The 26261-nt window shown below is 37.8% G+C and overlaps 1 protein-coding gene across 8 annotated transcripts in view; it reads left to right on the forward strand.

Annotated features, from left to right (window-relative positions):
* ARHGAP32 (Rho GTPase activating protein 32) overlaps positions 1 to 26261 on the forward strand; it is a 263606-nt gene that overhangs the window by 219392 nt on the left and 17953 nt on the right. For all 8 annotated transcript variants that reach the window (XM_053594093.1, XM_053594099.1, XM_053594100.1 and 5 more), the window contains 5 exons: positions 1748 to 1897; positions 19167 to 19269; positions 20599 to 20743; positions 21361 to 21443; positions 25825 to 25932. In XM_053594093.1, coding sequence (XP_053450068.1) covers positions 1748 to 1897; positions 19167 to 19269; positions 20599 to 20743; positions 21361 to 21443; positions 25825 to 25932 — 589 coding nt within the window. The remainder of the gene's footprint in view (positions 1 to 1747; positions 1898 to 19166; positions 19270 to 20598; positions 20744 to 21360; positions 21444 to 25824; positions 25933 to 26261) is intronic.

The raw sequence follows: 26261 nt of genomic DNA on the forward strand, positions 1-26261 counted from the left end.
AGTTGTCTTGAGCCACACATTAAATACACAAGCATTAATGAAGCTGATGAGAAAAAAAAAAAAAGTGCATTCCTGATAATCCAACACCACAGATAAGCAAAAAAAAAAAAAAACAAAGCCTCACAAAATTGGCCTGCAGGTTGGACTCCCTAATTCTAAGTAAACTACAATTGTACAGACTTTGTGCGCAGTGGGGGTTGACTGCTTTATCACATTTTGCCCTGGATGTTTTCTGGTTTTAGTATAGGAAGTCCCATGTCTCAGGAAACCTCTCAGTCCTTATGGACAAACCGGGAGGGTTGATCACCCTTATGTAGTCTGTGGAAAAGATGGCTGTGTCTGCCAATCATTGTTTCCCATAAAATGAAAAGAAAGGAATGGCAGATGTCTGGTCTGGTCCAGAGTAATCCATCCAGTGGTCTGTTTAGGTCACAAGTTACTCTAGGCCCACAGAGTTCCCTTAGGAATCTTCATGTGTTCAGGAGTTTTAAGATTTGGGTTCACTTAGGAATGTACAGTAGGGTTCAGTGTGACTCCAGGAATCATCTGCTAAGTGTGGGGGTCACTTGGCTTAATCCTCTGTCCTGCAGCTGATTAATCTCTGAACTCTGGTGTTTAGACATGAAGAGTAATTTTCCCTTATAGGTACAGAATATGTGGAATCTAAAACAGTCAAATTCATAGGATCAGAGAGTATAATGTTGGTTCCCAGGAGCTTGGATGGCGATGGGGAGAAGGGGGACCTATCGGTCAAAAGGGGCAAAGTTTCAATTGACAGGATGGCTAATTTCTGGAGTTACATTGTACAATCTAGTGATTATAGTAAATAATAACGTGTTGTATACTTGAAAATGGCTAAGATAGCAGATCTTTAAAAAATCCCGTGTATATTGTTAGGCATATTTATTAGCTAAGCTGTGTATTCATTTCACAATGCGTACATGTATGAAAATTCTGTACTGCGCACCATAATTATGTGCAGCTGTTACGTGTCAGTTATACCTCAATAAAGAAAAGAAAGAAAAAATTCCCCTTACAGGCTACAGAGTCGTTTTTCTAGGGATTTCCTTCTACTTCTTTCACTATTGTTTTTCCTCTGTGCCATCAGTAGAAACATATTTTCAAATATTGATTTGCTTATCTCTTGTTTTGATCTACAGAGGATTTAAGGTGCTATATTTAGTATCTTAAGAGAATACCTGGTACTTTTATGGATGTGTTTCATATTTATTATATAGCTACTAGGTTGACAAGTATGTTCTACATCATCATGGGATTGTCCTCTTTTTTTTAAGTGTACTCACCAAATTACAAAGGCTATGAAAATTTATAACATCAGGTAAAATATTTTAGAAATTGGCTAGAAATACAAACCACATTTTACATCATTTAAAGTTTAACTTATTACAAAGATCTCCAAAGCACTATATCACAGTAAAACTCAGATCCCTCTTGTGATCCTGTGTCATCCTTCGGTATGTATTAGGGAGATGGCTGGTATACAAGCTTGATTCAAAGGTGACGGGTGACAACACTTAAATTTGCTCCCAAGCCCATCAAGTATAAAATCTGGTGAGAAAAAGAAATACAAAATTATGATGTTATTTTAATACAACTATTAGCTAAACTTTCTGCTGATACTTTTCTACAGCTTATTTTGTGTTCAGCATGTTGAGATTATCTATCACACTAAGTAAAATGTAGCCTCTTGCCACAACTAAGGTATTTTCTCTTTATTATTGTTTAGTGTCTAAAAAGCACGGCAAGCTCATAACTTTCTTACGAACATTCATGAAGTCTCGCCCAACAAAGCAGAAGCTGAAGCAGCGGGGGATCCTGAAAGAGAGAGTGTTTGGTTGTGACCTGGGGGAGCACCTTCTGAATTCTGGTTTTGAAGGTAAAAATAAAATTTACAAGCTTATACTTTCAGTTCTGGCTTCTCTGTATTGGGTGTCTGTGAGCACTCACAGGGCAGATGAGGCAAGCAGTCTATTGCGTGTGCAGCAGGGACTGAGCTTTCTCTGGCGCTCCTCCCAGTTCAGGTGGAGCTGAGGGTGGAAGGAGTGTGCGTCGGTCTCAGAAATGCCTGTGATCTGTTTGGGAAGAGCAGGACATTCACATAAAAGGGACTGTTGCTTTGCATTTTATTTTTATATCTGCCCAGATAGCTTCTTCAGCCAGTTTTCCTATTCACATTTTATCCTAAAATATTTATGTAATTATTCTCTGGGAAAAAAACATAGCGTTGAGACTATAAAATACCAAACTAGTCTTCCAACTTTTATGTCTAAAAATTTGCATTCTTTTCTCTATAAATTAAATTATGAATGAAGAACTTAGTGATTGAAAACAACAAAAAAGAGAATTTAGTGATTGCCTGAATGGAGGAAGGGAACTGGTGAATAGGAAGGAAAGAAAAAAGGAGTTTTCTTTTGTTCTTTTAAAATAGCAATGTCTTCTGCCATCTCTTTTAGAGATGCTAAAATTTTGAGGCTATCCATCTTAGTAGATAAGTATCCGAAATAGATGATTTGTGAAATTCTGAATCCTGATGGGAAATACCCATTGTGCTTCTGAGAAGAGTGCTAATGAAAAAGGTAAAGTAGCTGTAATCAAGTTAATAGTCTCAAGTCCCAGGTAAGGCCTTACTGTTTAAAAAATATTGGTGGACTTATATAATATGAATTTAATGCAGTCTATACCATGTTTCCTGAGAGAGGAGATAAAATATTTCAAATAGATGTTATTCCCAAATTTAGTATCAACAGTGCAGTTTTTTAAAAATCAAAAAGACAGAAGCTGTGAGGATTATTTTTGCAACGAATCAAAATATACAAAGAAAAATTACCCAGGGAAAACATCTGAGATCATTGTAGGGGAGAAAATGAGTGAGAGGATGAGAGACATCTGATTTTAAAACATCTAATATTAAAACAGTATTTAAAACTAGAAGGCAGAGTTTGGGGCGAGAATGAAATGTGAACAAAACAGCTTAGGATGTTCAAAAATAGTTACTACTAGAGATAAGAACCCATTATGGTGAGGATTGGTTATAGAACCATGTCACGAGGAAGAGTTATTTATTTATAATATATACTAAGACAGTGAAATAGCAGTTTTGAAGATAATTAATTCCCGCTTTGTGACACTGAAAATAAACTTCAAATGTATAAGAGAGTTAAAACATTTTAAACTATAAAACTGCCAGTACGAACTGATTTTGTTTTAAGAGTAATCGCTATCTCAGACTTAAACAAAAAACACAGAGGTGGCTTCAAATAATGTGCTATTCATGTAACAAGAAATAACAAATGTAGGGGGAGTGGTACTATAGACTAGGAAAAATAATTTTTTATGCTATGAAATGCTACCATAATACATAAGAATATCATTCAGAGGTTTGAAAAAAATTTAAGTCTCTGAGTACAAGAACGTAGAAGAGACATGAACACGTATTGTCACAGGGTGACGGGTAACATACAGAAGAATGCTTGTCCTCGTTTGTAATCATGCAACTGCGTCTTCAGGCAATTTTGAGAAACCGTATTATTGTGGTCCCCAGTCCCCGGGCCACAGACTGGGTGTGGTCAGTGGCCTGTTAGGATCTGGGCCACGCAGCATCACCACCTGAGCTCCATGTTCTGTCCACTCCAGTCTCCCGCTTCACCCCGCTCTATAGAAGAATTGTCTTTTATGTAACTGGTGCATGGCCTGTTGGGAACTGGGCTGCATGGCAGCTGAGCAGATGAAGCTTCATCTGTATTCACAGCTGCTCCCCGCCTGTGCTCAAGTTGCTGCAGAAAAATTGTCTTCTGTGAAACCTGTCCCTGGTGCCAAAAAGGGTGGGGACTGCTGTCATATTACATTGGTAAACATTATTAAGATGACAAAGTTGTTTTTCTAAATTATGATATCTACTGCTGTTAAAAATAGTAGTGATTTTTAGGGTGGCACTTGTGGCTCAAAGGAGTAGGGTGCCGACCCCAGATGCCAGAGGTGGCAGGTTAAAACCCAGCCCTGGCCAAAAACTGCAAAAAAAAAAAAAAGTAGTGATTTTTACCAGTGGATAAAAATTGTTTGGTAAAGCCTTTTTGGAAAACATTGTGGCACTTTATAGCAAGAGACTTTCTAGTGCCCCCTTTACCTCACAGTGCTCCTCCTTAGGGATTTATGCTATTGTTATAATTAAACAGAAACAAAAATATTTATTATATGTATGTGAGCAAGAAAATTAAACACCTGACTTTAGGAGAATTGTTCTAAAAATTATAAGGCTTTTAAAAATTATGAGTTTGAATACATCATAGAAACTTGAAAACATTATAAATAAATAGTAGATACAACTTTCTGAATATGGACACTTAGGTGACTTATAAAATGAATATAATTATGGTGAAGTATTAGCTACAGGGAATATCTTTGTAATTGTTTCGCCTTTTCAATTAAAATATAACTTTAAAGGAACGTTAGATATGAATTTAGTAGTCCTGGAAGATAAAACTCTCTGCTGATAGCCTGTCCAACAGAGGAAGTTAACTTGTAACATTAGAGTGTAATGGAAATTCGATGAACTTTAGGAGGCAGAAACCTTAAAGACTGAAGTCAGATATATTATACATGGAATATTAAAATAATCTCTGGTTTCATCAGGAATGGTAAAAAATGAAGAATAAGTATTCATATGAAGGATGTTCATTTTAATATTCAAACGAAGACTAAATTAGTAGGAAAAGGGAAACTTTCAAGTTTTAACTAAAATGTTAATTAGGAAAGAAAATGATTTTTTTAATATCAAAATGATTTATTAGTTATCTTTGATTTAATGTGAGGAATTTTAGCTTTAAAGAGTTTGAGACTTCATATATTGTATATAATCTATAACTACAATTACATGTACAAGGTCTGACAATTAAGTTCATAAACTTGCCACCATGCGCTTACATTGACAGTACTGTGCGGACAACCCAGTAAGGTTTCATAGTCCAGGTCTATCAGCGTCTCAGAACTGAGTCCACCTTGACATGTGGCAGGGTCTGCTGAGTGGCGTTCATTATGGTTGTAGAGCGGTGTCCACCTTGACATGTGGCAGGGTCTGCTGAGCGGCGTTCATTATGGTTGTAGAGCTGTGTCCACCTTGACATGTGGCAGGGTCTGCTGAGCGGCGTTCATTATGGTTGTAGAGCTGTGTCCACCTTTACATGTGGCAGGGGCTGCTGAGCAGCGTTCATTATGGTTGTGTGTTTTTGTGTGCCATCGTGAGACTGTTGGAGCTTGAATTAGAACAATGAACATTCAGTAACTTTCCTGTTAAATTTGGCAAGAGTGGAAGTGAAATCAGGCACATGTTAATCCAAATCCATGGGGATAATGCCATGAAGAAAAGGCATTGTGCAAATGGATTAAAATTTCTCTGAAAGGAGAGAAAGCGTCATTGATGACGAGAAGTCGGTGTGGCCAGTAACAAGCAGAACTGAGGAAAACATTGTAAAAGTTCATCTAATCGTGACTCGAAGTCATCGGATAACTGTGAGAAGCCTAGCAAAGTAAACATCGATAGCAGAACAGGAAAATCTTAACTGAAAATCGTGGCTAATAACTCATGACTGTTGCATCGTAACAGTGTACCAGCTTACACACCACTGTCTACAAGGGAGTTTTTAGCCAATAGACAAATAACTGTATCCCTATGCACCTGATCTGGCCCCCAATGACTTTTTCTTTACCTGAAGATAAAGGAAATACTGAAAGGAAGACATTTTGATGATGTTCAAGACATCAAGGATGATAGATACAACAGCTCTGATGACCATTCCAGAAAAAGAGTTCCACAGTTGCTTTTGAAGCGTGGACTAGGTGCTGGCCTCAGTGCACAGCTTCTCAAGGGGAGTACTTTGAAGGTGACTGTAGTGATATTCAGCAGTGAGGTATGTAACACTTTTTTCTAGGATGAATTTGGAGACTTAATTGTCAGTCCTCATGAGTGTGTATGGGTGTGTGTAACACACATAGACACTTTAATGTCCAGAGTAAAACAATTAGAATTGAGTATATATTATATAGAATACACATGTGTTTTAAACTCTAAATTTAAACAATTAGAATAATCATGGTAATGATGAGAAATAGACATATAGTATGTATAACAGAGGTAGATAAATAGAATTATATAATATGTATAATTGTTCTTCCTCAGGACTGTTCCATTTTGGCTTCAACTTTGAAGCGGTGTCTTTATACTGAACAAAACAGACTTTACAGTGGGTGTTTCTAAGAAGGAAGGTCCTATCATGATTTGCTAAGTGATTCATTCTCTGAATAATTCCTTGAGAATAATCAGTGTCATGGAGATATTATCCTGTTACACGTTCTAAACTTTTGAGCACCTCCTGGTTAGAGCCAATGAGTGACAGACCTGACCCGTTTCCTCCAAAGTGTTGTGAGAGAACTCACAGCGGAGCTGCCAAGGCGGTTTCCTGTTTGTCCTTTTATTTGTAGTCTCTATGCCAGGATTTGCTCAGGATGATCTTACAGAGTTCAGTTATCACAAATCATGGTGTTCATAATTGAGTTGATTAAAGATTATATCAGTTATTTTTATAGAACTGATTCTTTAAAAATCTGCCAACACACACTTTTTGTTGTAAATAGATTAATATTTGTTATTGGGCATTCTTTTTTTTTTATTGTTAAATCATAGCTGTGCTTGGGCATTCTTAATTACAGTCTTAAAATGTTTTTTTATTTCACTAACTTTTGTATTTCTTGATGCTGTTCAACCTTGCTTAGATGTGATTATTAATACAAATGTTTTCCACTTTACTCTGCCATACTCAATGGCTTTCAAACATCAATTCAGCAAGTTTTTGTACTTAAAAAGTTTCAGGTATATTTCCATTCTTCATAAGAATGATAGGAAAGGACAGATACCAAAATATAATTACTTTCTGAAAAGTATCAGATTTAACTACAGTGTTCATGTGTTATAATTATGATAAAATCTATTTGAGTGGAACAGAAAGTTTTTTATTATTTTTTATTTTTTATTTTTTTAGAGACAGAGTCTCACTTTGTCACCTTTGGTAGAGTGTCCTGGTGTCATAGCTCAGAGCAACCTCCAACTCCTAGGCTTAGGCGATTCTCTTGCCTCAGCCTCCTGAGTAGCTGGGACCACAGGTGCTGGCCACAAAGCCAGCTATTTTTTATTGCAGTTTGGCTGGGGCCGGGTTTGATATATTTTTTTAAGTCTTAAATTTCTCATGTTCAATTGTACCTAAATCTTATCTCATTTGTTTAAATAGTTAAGAAGTATATTTTGAGTTTTTAAATAAATTTTCAGATTACAATGAGGGTACATAGGATTAGGTTACATTATTTGCGTGTGTAAGGTAAAGTCCAAAGTCTGAGTTGTAGTTGAGCCTTCATTATTGATTTTTTCTAATAGGACATTTTTTTTTCTGCAAATATTTAAAATCTTTTAAAATCAGATTTTTAAGGTTTGAAGTGAGCTTTCTAAAACAAAATAGAACTTTGTAGAAAACCGGGTAAAATTATGTTTGATAAAAAAAAATATATATAAATATTTTAAAATCCAGGGAAAGGAAACTCAATTGTCTGAACATATTTTTGTGTTGTATGGTATACCAGGAGCACAGTAGAAATTAAACAAGTCCCAAGTGGCCCCTGAAATTAATCCTTTAGGTAATCATATTTTCCTAACCAAAAATCATGATGCACATCATAAAAAGGAACATTGTAATCATAGACCGTCGCCTGGAAGTCCCTCGCTGCTCAGAAAATGAAACTCAGCCTATTCCCACCTGTCTGTCATGCTTATAGGATGCCTGGCCAATAGAAAGGATGTAATAAATAAACGGTTAATGAGGAGAACAGAAATAAAAGAAAACTGTCAGGAGAAATCAAAGACCAATTCCTTTTTCTCTCTCTTTTTTATTTTTATTTTTGGGGATTCATTGAGGGTACAATAAGCCAGGTTACACTGATTGCAATTGTTAGGTAAAGTCCCTCTTGCAATCATGTCTTGCCCCCATAAAGTGTGACACACACCAAGGCCCCACCCCCCTTCCTCCGTCCCTCTTTCTGCTTTGCCCCCCTCATAACCTTAATAGTCATTAATTGTCCTCATATCAAAATTGAGTACATAGGATTCATGCTTCTCCATTCTTGTGATGCTTTACTAAGAATAATGTCTTCCACTTCCATCCAGGTTAATACGAAGGATGTAAAGTCTCCATTTTTTTTAATGGCTGAATAGTATTCCATGGTATACATATACCACAGCTTGTTAATCCATTCCAGGGTTGGTGGGCATTTAGGCTGTTTCCACATTTTGGCGATTGTAAATTGAGCTGCAATAAACAGTCTAGTACAAGTGTCCTTATGATAAAAGGATTTTTTTTCCTTCTGGGTAGATGCCCAGTAACGGGATTGCAGGATCAAATGGGAGGTCTAGCTTGAGTGCTTTGAGGTTTCTCCATACTTCCTTCCAGAAAGGTTGTACTAGTTTGCAGTCCCACCAGCAGTGTAAAAGTGTTCCCTTCTCTCCACATCCACGCCAGCATCTGCAGTTTTGAGATTTTGTGATGTGGGCCATTCTCACTGGGGTTAGATGATATCTCAGGGTTGTTTTGATTTGCATTTCTCTAATATATAGAGATGATGAACATTTTTTCATGTGTTTGTTAGCCATTCGTCTGTCATCTTTAGAGAAGGTTCTATTCATGTCTCTTGCCCATTGATATATGGGATTGTTGGCTTTTTTCGGGTGGATTAATTTGAGTTCTCTATAGATCCTAGTTATCAAGCTTTTGTCTGATTGAAAATATGCAAATATCCTTTCCCATTGTGTAGGTTGTCTCTTTGCTTTGGTTATTGTCTCCTCAGCTGTACAGAAGCTTTTCAGTTTAATGAAGTCCCATTTGTTTATTTTTGTTGTTGTTGCAATTGCCATGGCAGTCTTCTTCATGAAGTCTTTCCCCAGGCCAATATCTTCCAGTGCTTTTCCTATGCTTTCTTGGAGGATTTTTATTGTTTCATGCCTTAAATTTAAGTCCTTTATCCATCTTGAATCAATTTTTGTGAGTGGGGAAAGGTGTGGGTCCAGTTTCAGTCTTTTACATGTAGACATCCAGTTCTCCCAACACCATTTATTGAATAGGGAGTCTTTCCCCCAAGGTATGTTCTTGTTTGGTTTAACGAAGATTAGGTGGTTGTAAGATGTTAGTTTCATTTCTTGGTTTTCAATTCGATTCCAAGTGTCTATGTCTCTGTTTTTGTGCCAGTACCATGCTGTCTTGACCCCTATGGCTTTGTAGTACAGACTAAAATCTGGTATGCTGATGCCCCCAGCTTTATTTTATTACTAAGAACTGCCTTAGCTATACGGGTTTTTTTCCAGTTCCATACAAAACGCAGAATCATTTTCTCCAAATCTTGAAAGTACGATGTTGGTATTTTGATAGGAATGGCATTGAATAGGTAGATTGCTTTGGGAAGTATAGACATTTTAACAATGTTGATTCTTCCCGTCCGTGAGCATGGTATGTTCTTCCATTTGTTAATATCCTCTGCTATTTCCTTTCTGAGGATTTCATAGTTTTCTTTATAGAGGTCCTTCACCTCCTTCGTTAGGTATATTCCTAGGTATTTCATTTTCTTTGAAACTATGGTGAAGGGAGTTGTGTCCTTAAATAGCTTCTCATCTTGACTGTTATTGGTGTATACAAAGGCTACTGACTTGTGGACATTGATTTTATATCCTGAAACATTACTGTATTTTTTGATGACTTCCAGGAGTCTTGTGGTTGAGTCTTTGGGGTTCTCTAAGTATAAGATCATGTCGTCAGCAAAGAGGGAGAGTTTGACCTCCGCTGCTCCCATTTGGATTCCCTTTATTTCCTTGTCTTGCCTAGTTGTATTGGCTAGAACTTCCAGCACTATGTTGAATGGTAAAGGTGACAGAGGACAACCTTGTCTGGTTCCAGTTCTAAGAGGAAAAGCTTTGAGTTTTACTCCATTCAGTAAAATATCGGCTGTGGGTTTGTCATAGATAGCTTCAATCAGTTTTAGAGACTGGATTCAGAGACCTGGGAAGCTGAACACGTGGCAGTTCATGGAGGATGTGTTATCCCTTCCCCCACACCTTGCCCAGGGAGTCTCTTCATCTGTATCCTTTTGTAATAAGCTGATAAAGGTCCACAGGCACGAGAACTTAAAGAGCAAGAGGAAGTGAAAGGAAAATTAGGGCAAGGAAACAGATAAAAGAAATCACCCATGACGAAGAATCAGCAGAAAACTCCAGGCAACATGAAGAACCAGTCCAGAACAACCTTGCCAAGGGACCATAAGGTAGCTACTGCAGAGGATTCCACCTATACAGAAATGTTAGGAATGACAGAAAGGGAATTTAGAATACACATGTTGAAAACAATGAAAGAAATGATGGAAACAATGAAGGAAACTGCTAATAAAGTGGAAAATAACCAAAAGGAAATCCAAAAACAGAATCAAATCAGAGACGAACGATATGAAGAATATAAAAAGGATATAGCAGAGCTGAAGGAACTGAAACAGTCAATCAGGGAACTTAAAGATGCAATGGAAAGTATCAGCAACAGGTTAGACCATGCAGAAGAAAGAATTTCAGAGGTAGAAGACAAAGTTTTTGAGATAACTCATAGTAAAAGAGGCAGAAAAGAAGAGAGAGAAAGCAGAACGTTCACTGTCAGAATTATGGGACTTTATGAAGCGTTCCAACATACGAGTTATAGGAATTCCAGAAGGGGAAGAAGAATGCCCCAGAAGAATGGAAGCCATACTAGAGAATATTATAAAAGAAAATTTCCCAAATATCACCAAAGATTCTGACACACTGCTTTCAGAGGGATATCAGACCCCAGGTCGCCTCAACTCTAACCGAGCTTCTCCAAGACACATTGTGATGAACCTGTCTAAAGTCAAGGCAAAAGAAAAGATTCTGCAAGCTGCCAGGAGTAAGCGCCAGTTGACCTACAGGGGCAAATCCATCAGATTGACCGCAGACTTCTCCAATGAAACTTTTCAAGCAAGAAGACAATGGTCATCTACCTTTAATCTACTTAAACAGAACAATTTCCAGCCCAGAATTCTGTACCCTGCTAAGCTAAGCTTCAAAATTGATGGAGAAATCAAATCATTTACGGATATACAAACATTGAGGAAATTCGCCACAACAAGACCAGCTCTACAGGAAATACTTCAATCAGTTTTAGAAATGTGCCACCTATGCCTATACTCTTCAGTGTTCTAATTAGAAAAGGATGCTGGATTTTATCAAATACTTTTTCTGCATCTATTGGGAGGATCATGTGATCTTTATTTTTGCCTCTGTTAATATGGTGGATAACGTTTATGGACTTGCGTATGTTAATCCAGCCTTGCATCCCTGGGATGAAGCCTATTTGATCATGATGAATGACTTTTTTGATGATAAGCTGTAATCTATTGGCTAGGATTTTGTTGAGAATGTTTGCATCTATATTCATGAGTGAGATTGGTCTGAAATTCTCCTTTTTGTTTGGGTCTTTTCCTGGTTTTGGTGTCAGGCTGATGTTTGCCTCATAGAATGTGTTGGGGAAGATTCCTTCTTCCTCAATTTTTTGGAATAATTTCTGCAGTACAGAAATAAGCTCTTCCTTGAAGGTTTGATAGAATTCTGGAGTGAAGCCATCTGGACCAGGGCATTATTTTGTTGGAAGATTTTGTATTGTTTCTTTGATCTCAGTGCTTGAAATTGGTCTGTGCAGGAGCTCTATTTCTTCCTGGCTGAGTCTGGGGAGAGGGTGTGATTCCAAATATTGATCATTTCCTTCACATTGTCAAATTTCCGGGCATAGAGTTTCTGGTAGTATTCAGAGATGATCTCTTGTATCTCTGTGGGATCAGTTGTTATTTCCCCGTTATCATTTCTGATTGAGGTTACTAGAGATTTTACTTTTCTATTCCTCATTAGTGTGGCCAGTGGTTTATCAATTTTGTTTATTTTTTCAAAAAACCAACTCCTCGTTTCATTAATTTTCTGAATGATTCTTTTGTTTTCAATTTCATTGATCTCTGATTTGATTTTGGATATTTCTTTTCTTCTACTGAGTTTAGGCTTAGATTGTTCTTCTTTTTCCAATTCCATAACATCTCTTGTGAGATTGTTGATGTGCTCTCTTTGTGTTTTTCGATTGTAGGCATCTAAAGCGATGAATTTTCCTCTCAAAACTGCTTTTGCCGTATCCCACAGGTTTTGGTAGTTTGTGTCTTCATTGTTGTTATGCTCAAGGAAGTTAATGATTTCCTGTTTTATTTCTTCCTGCACCCATCTGTTATTCAACAGAAGATTGTTTAATTTCCATGCCTTTGGGTGGGGTCGAGCATTTTTGATAGAGTTGAGTTCCACCTTTAGTGCCTTATGGTCTGAGAAGATACAAGGTAAAATTTCAATTCTTTTGATTCTGTTGATATTTGTTTTGTGTCCCAGGATATGATCAATTTTGGAGACTGTTCCATGGGGTGATGAGAAGAATGTATATTCTTTATCTTTGGGGTGGAGTGTTCTATATGCGTCTATCAAGCACAGTTGTTCTAGGGTCTCATTTAAATCTCTTATATCTTTGTTTAATTTCTGTTTAGAGGATCTGTCCAGCTCTGTAAGAGGAGTGTTAAAGTCCCCTGTTATTATGATATTATCAGATATCATATTGCTCAGACTGAGTAAGGTCTGTTTCAAGAATCTGGGAGCATTTAAATTGGGTGCATAAATATTTAGAATTGAAATGTCTTCTTGTTGTATTTTTCCCTTGACCAATATAAAGTGACCATCTTTGTCTTTTTTGACTTTAGTTGCTTTAAATCCACATGTATCTGAAAATAAGATTGCAACTCCTCTTTTCTTCTAAATTCCATTTGCCTGAAAAATTGTCTTCCAACCCTGACACGGAGCTTTAATTTGTCTTTTGAAGCCAGGTGTGTTTCTTGCAGATAGCAAATGGATGGCTTGTGTTTTTTAATCCAGTCAGCCAATCTCTGTCTCTTCAGTGGGGAATTCAAGCCATTAACATTTATTGAGATAATTGATAAGTGTGGTAGTATTCTATTCATCTTATTTTGTGAGGGTCCATTGCTTAGTTTTATCTTTTGCATCAGTGTGGAGGTTAGGTTCTGTCCTTTAATTTCTGAGTTCTTACTTTGCTGCTGATCCATTGTGGTGGTCAGTGTGCAGAACAGGTTGAAGTATTTCCTGTAGAGCTGGTCTTGTGGCGAATTTGTATATCTGTAAATGATTTGGTTTCTCTGTCAATTTTTAAGCTTAGCTTAGCGGGGTACAGAATTCTGGGCTGGAAATTTTTCTGTTTAAGTAGATTAAAAGTAGATGACCATTGTCTTCTTGCTTGGAAAGTTTCATTAGAGAAGTCTGCGGTCACTCTGATGGATTCACCCCTGTCGGTCAACTGGCGCTTACTCCTGGCAGCTTGCAGAATCTTTTCTTTTGTCTTGACTTTGGACAGGTTCATCACAGTGTGTCTTGGAGAAGCTCGGTTAGAGTTGAGGCGACCTGGGGTCCGATATCCCTCTGAAAGCAGTGTGTCAGAATCTTTGGTGATATTTGGGAAATTTTCTTTTATAATATTCTCTAGTATGGCTTCCAGTCCTCTGGGGCATTCTTCTTCCCCTTCTGGAATTCCTATAACTCGTATGTTGGAACGCTTCATAAAGTCCCATAATTCTGACAGTGAACGTTCTGCTTTCTCTCTCTTCTTTTGTGCCTCTTTTACTATCTGAGTTATCTCAAGAACTTTGTCGTCTACCTCTGAAATTCTTTCTTCTGCATGGTCTAACCTGTTGCTGATACTTTCCATTGCATCTTTAAGTTCCCTGATTGACTGTTTCAGTTCCTTCAGCTCTGCTATATCCTTTTTATATTATTCATATCGTTCATCTCTGATTTGATTCTGTTTTTGGATTTCCTTTTGGTTATTTTCCACTTTATTAGCAGTTTCCTTCATTGTTTCCATCATTTCTTTCATTGTTTTCAACATGTGTATTCTAACTTCCCTCTCTGTCATTCCTAACATTTCTTTTTTTTTTTTTTTTTTGTAGAGACAGAGTCTCTTTTTTTTTTTTGTAGAGACAGAGTCTCACTGTACCGCCCTCAGGTAGAGTGCCGTGGCCTCACACGGCTCACAGCAACCTCTAACTCTTGGGCTTACGTGATTCTCTTGCCTCAGCCTCCAGACAGCTGGGACTACAGGCGCCCGCCACAACGCTCAGCTATTTTATTTTTTGTTGCAGTTTGGCCGGGGCTGGGTTTGAACCCGCCACCCTCAGCATATGCGGTCAGCGCCCTACTCACTGAGCCACAGGTGCCTCCCCCTAACATTTCTTTATAGGTGGAATCATCTGCAGTAGCTACTTCATGGTCCCCTGGCGGGGTTGTTCTGGACTGGTTCTTCATGTTGCCTGGAGTTTTCTGCTGATTCTTCCTCATGAGTGATTTCTTTTATCTGTTTCCTTGTCCTAATTTTCCTTTCACTTCCTCTTGCTCTTTAAATTCTTGTGCCTGTGGACTAAGGGTTACAGGGCCAGAAGCGTTAGAAGGTTGAAGAGCAAAAAAGGGATGTAAGAAAGGAGGACTGAGTGATAAGAAAAAAAAGGAATATAAAGGAGAGGGGGTGGGTAAAAGGAATATTGACAAAAAGAAGAGAGGCACAGAAAGAGGGAGACAGAGCAATATAGGTGTACAGTAGGGTACTTTGACACAACCTTAAAAAAACCCCACCTTCTGGGGGTGCCCAGTTGCGTGGTTCCCTTGAGGTCAGCAGCTCTTTGCTAACCTGATCAGTCACAGTACCCCACGTCCACCAAGTAAAGAGGAAAGACAAAAATGCTATAAATCAAACCAAAACAAGCAAACAGAAAACTTTACGGGATAAAATTGGGTGAAAAACCAAATAATAGCAGTAGAAACACTAGCTAAAATGAAGTTGTAGTTATTGAAAAAGGCAGCAATGGGAAATTATAATTAAACTAGAGAAATTGAGAAGGAAAAAGGATCTGTATGGAAAAGGTTGAAATTATAAAACAAAACAACATCAAAATAAACAAACAAAAAAACCAACCAACCCCCCCCCCAAAAAAAAAAACACAACCAAAAACAATGCAATATTTATATGTTATTGAATATTGTCTGGGCAACTCGTGGTCTTCTGGGGTATGAGATGTTAATCACAGTTCTGATAGGACTGGAGGCTGCTGATTTCTCAAACCTCAGCGGGTAGACACCCTAAATCTCTCTTCAGCCCACTTAAAAGGCACTTTGAACTTGTAAACTTGCTGAGCAGAAGCTTTCCCAGGAAAGTGCTTGTCGCTGGAATCACTGCTGAAGTGGCTATCCACTTACCCAGTGTGCCAAAACCCGTCTCACTCTGCCCCTGAGGGTTCGGGCTGCAAGGCGGCTCAGACCCCCCCACCCTTAGGCTACTTGGTCGCTGGGTTACCAGCTCCCACCCCACTCTAGCTTTGCGACCCTGAGGGCGGAGCTTGTCGGGGCAGATCGCTCACAATGGTTCCCTGTGACCCACAGCCAGACACTATTAGCTCCGTCTGGCTCAGCGGCTCAGACTGGGGCCCTAAACAATAGCCAAAGTTCTCCGCACTCCCGCTCAGGCTCTCCCCAAGGCAGTTAAACTGAGTGCCAAGTCCAAAGACACCAAAACCGTTCACAGGTAAGGCCTTTCTGGTTTGCAGTCTTGCTGCTACTGAACTTACAGTTGCGGGCGGGTTTAGACGGATTGAACACACGCGACCACTTGCCGTTTTTCCACTGTTTTAGTCCTCCTCTTGGGGTCCAGAAGTCTCTCGCTGACTCCCTGTATCCTCACAGGGGTGATGATAGGCAGATCCCACCAGCCAGAGATGCCTGGAGTCCTATCTCCCCAGACTCACGGTACCCAGATGCAAGGAAGCTGTTACTCGGCCGCCAACTTGCTCTGCCTCCTCCTTTTTCTCTTAATTGTTTCCTACTTCTTTAAGCCATGATTCTAATTTTAAAGGATCATCAATTTCAATTTAACATTTATTTCTTATTCTGTTGTCATATGATGATATAAAAAAACTAAGTGGTAAAGTGGAGCAAGTGTATTTGCAGAGCATGGGAATAATTCTTAAAGTCATGTAATGTTTTAGAGATGCTGTTTTGGAAGTTTGTAATGTTGGCATTCTGACTGAGTAGTGTGCATTTGGGTGGGTGGTTAGATGGCGTGTGGAGGTAGCTAATAAAATGCCTTGTGTTTACACGACATAAATACAGTGGATTCTCACACTGCTTTCCTATGTGTTAGTGAAAAAAGAAATCAGATGTTTTCTTTTTATTTTCCACACTGTTTTTCAATTTTTCTTTTCAAAACGTAAGTTTGATTTTCTCTTTCATTTTGCCACCTATTTTTATTAAGTGTCTCACTTGTCTCTCTTAAAATTGAAATAGTTACATAGTTTTATTTATTAAGCCTCATTATATGATTGTTGTATAGACATTTAGCCCTTTTACTTAGGGAACATAAAATGTAAAAAAATTCAGGTAACTTTCCATGAGGTATTGTGTTTATAGGAGCTTAGTCATATTATCAGAGAAGGTTCTTTAATTCTCTGTAATTTCAAAGTTTTCCTTCATATTTGGGAGAATATAAGTGGATGTGAATCAGATATCACACAGATATGAGTCTAGTGAAAGTTATGTATACTTTTTTAAACATAGTAGCTTATTTTTATGAAAATTGTATAATGTATGCTAGGAGAACCTGGTAATAAGGAAATAAAATCCTGTGCTCTGAGAGGTTTCCTTCCAAGGCAGACCTTCTGTGGACCTGGTGAGTTGGCATGCTAATTTGGGGCATACATAATGAGAAGGATCTTTTAAGGAAAAGAAGTTAAACTCTTTTCCTTTTCAAGTAATTATGTTAATTATCCCAGTAATCTCTAAATGTATTTCCTTTGATGTAGGTGACAGAAATTTTATAGCTTCAGATTTTATTATTCCACTTACGGTTTGTGGATTAGAAACCTAAAGGCACTTGAGGTTAGGATTGTTGGAAGAATGCTGGAAAACAGCAAGCAGGACTCCAGCTTTTAAAAACATGCGTGTGTCTTGCACATCACTGTGATACAGATGGGTTATAAAATCAAATTCAGTCCACAAAAAGTACCTGACATTTCTGCCTGCTTTTCAGCTGTACTACATGAACATTTCCCTTTCTTGTTATTAAAAGTCTTAAATGTATTTAGAGGCAGAAACCATACAGCTGAAATGAATACTGTTCCATATGAAAACTAAGGTCCCTAACTGCCAGCTTGATCAGGTAACTTTTTCTAAGCTCTTGGGGCACCTGTAAATTCACTTGCTAATTTTGTGTATTGTGTCAAGACAGTGTTCCTGAACTTTGGATATATAAAGATGAATAATTTACAGTTTTTGCCCTTAATGAGCCTGCAGTCTAAAAGGGGTAATGGCTGTATAAACAAATGATGATTTGAACTACTGTTCTCTGAGTGCACAGAATACAGAGCTGCAGGTCCTTTCCCCTGGCGGGACTCAGCGAATGCTTAAAGTACAGTTTAACTGGGTGTTGAACAATAGCCAAGCATTTTCTGTATAAAGAAAGGAGAGTCCAGATAAAAGAAATTGTTTTGTGAAGGAGTCGTAGAATGGCTGGTTTGTATGAGAAAAGGTGAGGTTTCTGCTGGCTTAGAGTTGTGAACGATGAAAATGTGATAAAAATTAAGTATGAATTGCAAAGGGCTTTATATGCTGAGCAGAATATTGGAGTAGTTAAAAGCATTGGCTCTGTGCTTGGACTGCTTGAGTTGGAAGCGCATTTCTAGCTCTGTTTCCTGCCTATCCTTGAGTAAAACTAAGTGTCTTTTCTGTAAAAATGGGAATTACGATACTACTTTCCCTATGGTATTTCTGTGAGAATCAGAGAGCGTCTATTGTAGAGCACTTAGCCTGATGTATTTTATGTTCTCAGTACTATCAGCTGCTTTTTTTATTAAAAAAAAAAAAAGTCAAAGGCAAGGGGTTTAAGTTTTAAATGTAGTTACAGGATCTGACACAGTTAAAGGTGGAGCACTAGAAGACATCAAAAAGGAAGGAAGCCGAGGAAAAGTCGATTATAACAAGTAACAGTAACACACTGAAATGGATTAGCTGAAATTATCTTTGGTTTTATTGGCCACTCTGAATTTTTTGTCCTTTGTATGGTGACTCTTTGCAGAGCAAATAATGTAATCCAAGCATTTGTTTTCAAGGATTTTGGCCGAGTCTTTAACTCACCAATCTGTATTGCAAAGCAAGTAATGTCCAATCTTTGAATGGTTATAAAAATTTTTAACATGTACTTTGGAAGTTCTGTTCTTGACTGTAGGCCCCAGAATAGCTGTCCATCTGTATTATTTACTGAGCTAACTGGAGAGAGTACCTGCTTTTATCATGATGCTAAGTTAAAATGTCAGTAAATTCAGTGGTGGACAGAAAACTTAAAAAAATTCCCTCTATTTAAAATTCCTTTGGCGTTGCAGTGTATTGGTGTTTTGTTTATTAAGTAAAATTAGAGTAAGCATTAACTATGAGAAGATAAAAGGAACTTGTTTTAGAAGTAAAACATTGCAGCACTCACAAGAAACTGTGTTGTCTGGGTAAGCATTTAACTTCCTATGTCCATTTGCTATGTATGAAATGCAGCTGAACAGCTGTAGTTTTTAAAAATCTGGCACAGTGTTAGGACTAAACAGTTCACCAGTTCAACAGATCATGTTGTAACATGATCTTAATGAGTCTACCGTGAAAGAGAGACCATCCTATCAAATAAATATTCAGTGTGAACTCTTTTACTTACCTAAATGTCATTAAGAGCAGACTTGATTATTCAGGAACTGGTCATATAGTTTAGATGTGAAATTAAGTAAAGATGCCCTCATCGTTTTTTGTAGTGGATTAATCTTCGTTCCCTTTCACTTTAAATTATGAATTTTACTTTGCTTTTGAAAACTAAGATGTTTCCCCCTTTTTGGTGATTTTAGTTCCCCTGAGTACCACCAATGTAATCTATGTCTTTAAAAATTCTCCTTAGTGCCCCAGGTTCTTCAAAGCTGCACAGCATTCATTGAGAGATATGGCATTGTGGACGGAATATATCGTCTTTCTGGCGTTGCCTCCAATATCCAGAGACTACGGTAAAATCTAATACGGCATTTTCTTTTTCATTCTTTTTTAGCTTATTGAAAGGAAGTTATTTCAAAGTGGAGTCACTTTCATAGCCATGATTTTCAGTAGGGTAGTTTAAATGCAATAGGGAACAATAACCATATTGTTCTCCATGCATATCTTTCTAAATGGCGTTTCTTCATCTGTAGAATCAGAGAACCATACACCTTCATCTCCTCCATACTTGTATAATGTTTGAAGATTTTAGCAAATTGAGTCTGAACCATGAGAAATGAAATTTAAATTACAATGGAATTATTCTTTAGTTCCTCATTAATATTGATGGAAATGAAACCTTTCCTCATCTTCTTTGGCCCTGACTCTGCAGGGCCTTCTCTGGCGTGTACCTGTCACCTATTTAACATCCTTCTTAGAGTCTGCTCTGAGACACAACTAGTGGGCTTCTCTATGCCAGTAACATACATTTTATTTTTGCTTAATCTCTTGGATTCTAGTCTGTTGTTGATAATGCTATTATCTTTTTTCCCCCCACTGTGATATAGAGTAACTGCCATTATTCTGTAGGGATTTTAATATTTTAACTGACCACAGAGTCATCTCTGTTTTCAGGAATACATGTTTAGAAAATACTCAGAATAGTTCTTTTTCTAAAGATAGTTTCAGTCTTTAGTTTAAGACACAAGAAATCTTACATTGTCCACACTCAACTGTTCATCAGGGTAGATGGTAAATGGTCTCATACCTGTGGATTGATGTTTACTAACCTTCTGGAGAATGAGCTTAATCTATATTCTGAGCACAACTTTTATTTTACTCTCTTTAATGGTACAGATTTTACTATCTGTTAAAATTTGGTATTAGCTGAGAGTTGCTTTATATTGTTTCTGGCTTTTATATCCGCCTTCAACGAAGCATTCCTGAGCTGTCCAACTTGTATCTTACACAGAGGAGTTTCTGTACACAGTTGTTCATTTGTGAGTTGCCGTACAACCCTAGTTTCTGGAATTGCCAGAATATTGTATATTCAAACCAGCAGAGATTGAGTCCGGTTTTCAGATTGTTACGCTATAAGAGCTGCTCTTTCATATGAGCTTCAAGATTATTGCCCACTTTAATGTTAAAGCTATGCCCTTGACATTCATGTAGAAATACACCACCTATCTTAGGATAAGGCATCCAATTGTGCTGAAGTCCAAATAGAACTTACACGAAATATAATAAATTGAAGAAAACAGCATCTCATTGAGGTAACACTTTAGGCCTTTGCTTTAGTAAGTTATGTATTTGCTTTCCTTCATTAAATTATTTTTTGTTTTGTCCTCATCTGCCTATGTTAGCCACGAATTTGACTCTGAGCATGTCCCCGACCTGACCAAGGAGCCCTATGTCCAGGACATCCACTCTGTGGGCTCCCTCTGTAAGCTGTACTTCCGAGAGCTCCCCAACCCTCTGCTCACCTACCAGCTGTATGAGAAATTTTCTGTGAGTACAAATTACTTTTGAATCAAGTACTTTATAGAGTTTTGCTGGTTTTATTTAAAACATGTAATGATTAGTGTGGTCATATGTAACAAATAGTTCTGTGACAAAGATAACTCCTTCAAAAAGCAGTCATTGCCAACTAGTCTGTAATCTTGCTGTTTTCATTCTTTTATTTCTAACTTTGAGTCACTCATCTTATCATCCTTAATGTGTATTGCCATGAAGCTTTTAAAAATTATATTTGATAGCCGGGCATTGTGGTGGGCACCTATAGTCCCAGCTACTCAGGAGGTTGAGGCAAGAGAATTGCTTGAGCCCAAGAGCCTGAGGTTGCTGTGGGCTGTGACACCACCGCACTCCACTGAGGGTGACAAAGTGAGACTCTTGTCTCCAAAAAAAAAAAAAAAAAAAAAAAAAGAATTCTATTTGAGTAGATCTCATTGCTCACATTGTGTAAAAACACAGTCTCCTTTCTTGATTCTATACTGTGTTTCTTCCTGATTTAGCATCAAAGGGTAAAGTGAATCAATCTCAGAGTGGAAACTGAACTGTGAGTGAAGAACTTTTATTTTCACCAACAAAGCTCGCTGGTTTATTTTTCATTGTGACTGTTACAGGATGCTGTTTCAGCAGCAACAGATGAAGAAAGACTGATAAAAATTCACGATGTTATCCAGCAGCTCCCCCCTCCGCACTACAGGTAAACCACATGCCACTGGTTGTTAAATACCAGACAGAGGGAGTGTCGCCACTAGTTCATCCCCTAGACTGAGTCTCACAGAACCATATAAACGCTTTCTCAGTGTCTTCAAACACATCAAGCAACATTTCATTTTTTTTTTTCTTTCTGAAAACATCCTTCCTAGGGCCTTCTGTTCCCCTGCTTCAGTCCAGACCCAGTTCTTTAACTCCTCCAGCTCCCCTCGTCTTCTTCTTGCTCTTCTGGGCCTCCCTCTCTGGACTTTTTACTCTATGCTTCTGTAATGCACATCTGTACTGTCTTCCTAAGAAGAGCTGTATGGGGAGTAAATTTTTGAGATCTTGATATCAGAAAATATTCTTATTCTGTTCTTATATTTGGTTAATAATTGGTTGTATAATTTTAATGTATAGATAATTGTTTCCTCATAATTTTGGTGGTATTGTACCATTGTTGTCGACCAAAAAAATGCTGCAGCAAAATCTGGGACTAATGTGCCATTTTAAAAAATGAACCTGTTTTGTCTTGCTCTTTTGGATGTCTTCAAATTTAGAACATACTTCATAATCCGTTTTTACATTGATGTGTCTCAGTATGGGTTCTTTTTATTCTTTGCTTTGGGCATTTTATGGTTTTTTCTATCTGGAAACATATGCTCTTCAGTTTGGGGAAGTTTTCTTATTTATTTGATGATTTTCTTTGCAGTTTAAACCCATCCTCTGTTCTCTTCCTGGAATTCCTGTAACTCCTTGTTAGTTTCTACCGTTGATTTCCCCTGAGTTCTCTGTTGAATTTTTAAAAAATTTTTTCTTTCCAAGAACTCTCTCCCTATTTCCCTGAATGTTCCCACCTCATACCATCCTATTCTTGTTTCATGGTTACAATCTCTTCTCTTGGTGAGAATGTTGTTAATAATTACAGGTTTTGTGTTGCTTTAAATCTTTCTCTGCTTATCACATGTTTGTTTCTCACTCATTTTGCAGCTTCCTTTTTTGGCAGCTCACCCTCATCAGGACTTTGCAAAGCATTCAACTGAGGTTTCATGGAAATATGCAAACAAAAATCAGTTTTTAAAAAAGCATGTTTTATAAATATCAGTGGCATTTAATTAAGTTAGAAGTCAAAATAATCTGTATGAACAGTTATGGAAACACTTACAATTGACTTTAGGTAAGCTTATAATTCTTATGATGGTAGCCATAGTGTTCAGGGAGAACACTGCAGAGAAATCTGTTAGCCATAAAACTTTGCCCTAGACACAAAACAGTTCATTTTTCAGAGGGAATTGAAAGTAGTGTTTACTCTTGTGAGTGAATGAAGAGAACTATCAGTACAAAGACACTCTATCATATGCATATAGATGTACGTACTTCTCCTAGAATGTCTTGTGTATTTAATAGAATTCTTAGTATCTATTACATTTGCTTCCTACAGTGAAGTGTATGTCTCCTACTATAAATAAATCCCCTGCTGCGTGGCCTACTGTGCATCTTGCTGTATATCATAGACATCTTTATGCCTGTCTGTGCTTCTCCCTGCGGTATCTCTCTGCATGTTCTGCATCGTGCTGTAGGGACTGTGGAGCCAAACTGACTGTCCTAGGTGTGCGGCCTCATGACCTTAGGCGAGTTCCGTGGCCTGTCTGGCTTGTTTCATCATCTGTAAAACAGAGATAACAATACTAACTTTCTCCTAGGGCTGTTGTGAATATTACAGAAAAAGCACTTAGGAAAAGGTCTGGTATAAATAACAAATGCTATTCTATGAACTTAATGAGTTTACTGTTATTATCATCATCTCTTGTTACGTCTGTTCATCTGTTTGTTACGTGTTGGATCTGTATGTACGGCACACTTGGGTTTGTGTGTGTGTGTGTTTCTATCCCGGGGATGATTCCTGTGTATAGCTGTTCTGCTATACAGTGTCTGCTACTCATGTATTCCTCCTACCATAGTGTACGTTCTCCTATAATACTAGTTGTAGATTGTCCTCACTATACTTTCACACACACACATATATATACTCCTTGCTCTTTAATCTTCCCTGTTGAACATTATTCTACTACATGTTTTTGTATATGTATACTGTATTGCCTATTCAATATACAGATGCCCCTTGACTAAGATAGGGCTACGTCTGATAAACCCATTGTGAGTTGAAAGTACTGTAAACAAACTTAATTTACCTAACCTGCCGAACATCACCGCTTAGCCTGGCCTGCCTGCTCAGAAGGCTCACAGTAGTCCGTCGCGGGGCAGAGTTATCTGCAGCACTGTGGAGCACTGGTCACTCACACTTGTGGAGCCCTGACTGGGGGCTATCGGTTGATGCCACTGCCCAGCATCTTCAGAAGTGTCACATCACTATTGCTAGCCCTAGAAATGTTCAAAGTTCAGAATTCAAAGTTGTACTGAATGCAGCCTGCTTCCACACCATGATAAAGTTGAAAAATTGTAAGTTGATGCACCATAAGTTAGAGACCATCTATATAACCTCTTTAAAACATAAGCCCCTTAAGGTCGTGAATTCTGTCTTATCACTGTATTCCCAGAGTGGAGTCTTACACACAGATGTTCAGTATATGTATTGCCTGTATGTTCTGTATATTTTATAGCTTGATGATGTGAACGTAGCATATGTATCCTAATAATACCCCTTTACCAATCTCCTAATACATATTTTATTACCTACCATGATATCGGTATAGATTTTTTCCCCAATTTTGAATATTATTATGAGGTTCATCCTTTTCATATGGAATCTGGATTTATTTATTTATTTATTTTTTGAGACAAAGTCTCAACTTTGTTTCCCCTGGTAGAGTGCCATGACGTCAGCAACCTCAAACACTTGAAGTGATCCTCTTGCTTCAGCCTCCCAAGTAGCTGTGACTATAGGTGCCCTCCACACGCCTGGCTGTTTTTAGAGACAGGGTCTCACTCTTGCTCAGGTTGGCTCTAACTCTTGAGCTCAGACAATTCACCTGCCTGGATTTTTATTTTTATTTTTTTTAAGGATAAAATTTGGCAATGAAATTCTGAAAATCAAAAGATACTAACATTTTTTTTTCACTACTATACAATAATATCCAAATTGTGTTCTACAAAAGTTTGTGCAGTTTGAACTCTCATGTGCTAAATAGGAAAGTGCTTACTTCCTAGAATACTAAGAATTCTACATTAACTTTTAAAAAATATCTTTATAATTAGATATCACATAGGCATCTTTGGTTGTTTTAATTTGCAATTCTTATGAAATACATTTCTGAAGTTCTTTAATCTTTCCTTCACTCCCCCCAATAATAAAATTTCACATTATTTTCTAAATACATTTCTCAAGATTCCCATCTCTACGTGGCCCCCTCACTAGCCTCACTTCTGTTTGTCTTTTTAACCCTGTACAGAAGACAGACAATTACCATTTGAACTGTAAAGCAGCTACGGCAAATGCTTTTGAGTGAGCAGGCATTTTGGAGCCATGCTAGCCTTGATTTGAAACCAACCACTGCCACTGCTGATTTGCGTAACCTCTGGCAAACCTTGATTTTCTCCTGCCTACAAGAGGGAGTGTAATACTGTGGTTATTAGAGCTATCGTGAGAATTAAATGAGACTCCCCTTGGAAGCATCTGGAACCAGTGCCTAGTCTAGCTGGTATATTCTTTTCCCTCTCACCTTCATGTTAGACATACCTGAATTTTTGTGGCTCATATGTAGACTGCAGTTTAGCTTCCATTAGTGTTTCAAACAACAGAGTCTTAGATTTCCACCTCCCGTTCATTGTCTTTCATAGTTTTAATTCCCAGCCTGTCAGCTGGTAGTAATACTCTGTGTCCATGTGCACACATTGCTCACCTCCTTTAACTTAATTTAAGCTGATTATATTATTTCTAAAAATACTTTGCCTATTGTTTAATTTCAGTATATGTGGGATTTTTAAAATAGGGCAAATTTTGAATGGACAAGTTAAAGTAGAATATTAGGATCTGCGGTGGGTTCTTTATTCCAGAAGCACATTATTTGCTCAGATATTCTCCCCTTGAGGCCTATTGGAATTTTTCTTTTAACCATTTTTAGGCTTGTGAGACACTCCTGTTGTCTGTGATAGAAGAAGTATCTAAACTCTTCCCTGTTACTGTGTTTGCTGCAAGTAGAATAGCATAACTTCAAAATATCATTTGGCCCAGAACGAGCTTTTGTGAAGGAGTCGTTTCTGATAATAATACTTAAACCTAGGAGGTAGCAAAAAAAATTTTGCTTGTTTGGTATGGTCTCTTTTTCCATTTTGCTACTGAAACTTTACAAATTAATTGGTGGGCTTTTGTGTTCTACACTGTTAGGTACTATTTCCTTCTGTTAAATGTGTTGTATTCTATTTTTCAGAACACTGGAGTTCCTAATGAGACACTTGTCTCTTCTTGCTGACTATTGTTCCATCACAAATATGCATGCAAAAAACCTGGCGATTGTTTGGGCTCCAAACCTGCTAAGGTAATTTACATTTAACTTATGACTTTCAATAGAACTAATTATCTTAAATAAAACTCTAATTCATCAGTGTTTGGTAAGGAAAAATTCTGAAGGTAAAACAAATCCATTCTTTTCATCAGTCTCTCCCTGTAAGAGGCAGTTGAGGCTTAGCTAAGGAATTATAAAACTGATTTGTTAGGGCGGTGCCTGTGCCTCAAGGAGTAAGGCGCTGGTCCCATATGCTGGAGGTGGTGGGTTCAAACCTAGCCCCTGCCAAAAACCAGAAAAACTGATTTGTTCCTCTGATTTGTCTGTGATTTGCATGGTTTAAAAAAAAAGGCCCTTTATGA

Source organism: Nycticebus coucang, chromosome 6 (genome assembly GCF_027406575.1).
Source record: "Nycticebus coucang isolate mNycCou1 chromosome 6, mNycCou1.pri, whole genome shotgun sequence".
NCBI classification, from domain to species: Eukaryota; Metazoa; Chordata; class Mammalia; order Primates; family Lorisidae; genus Nycticebus; species Nycticebus coucang.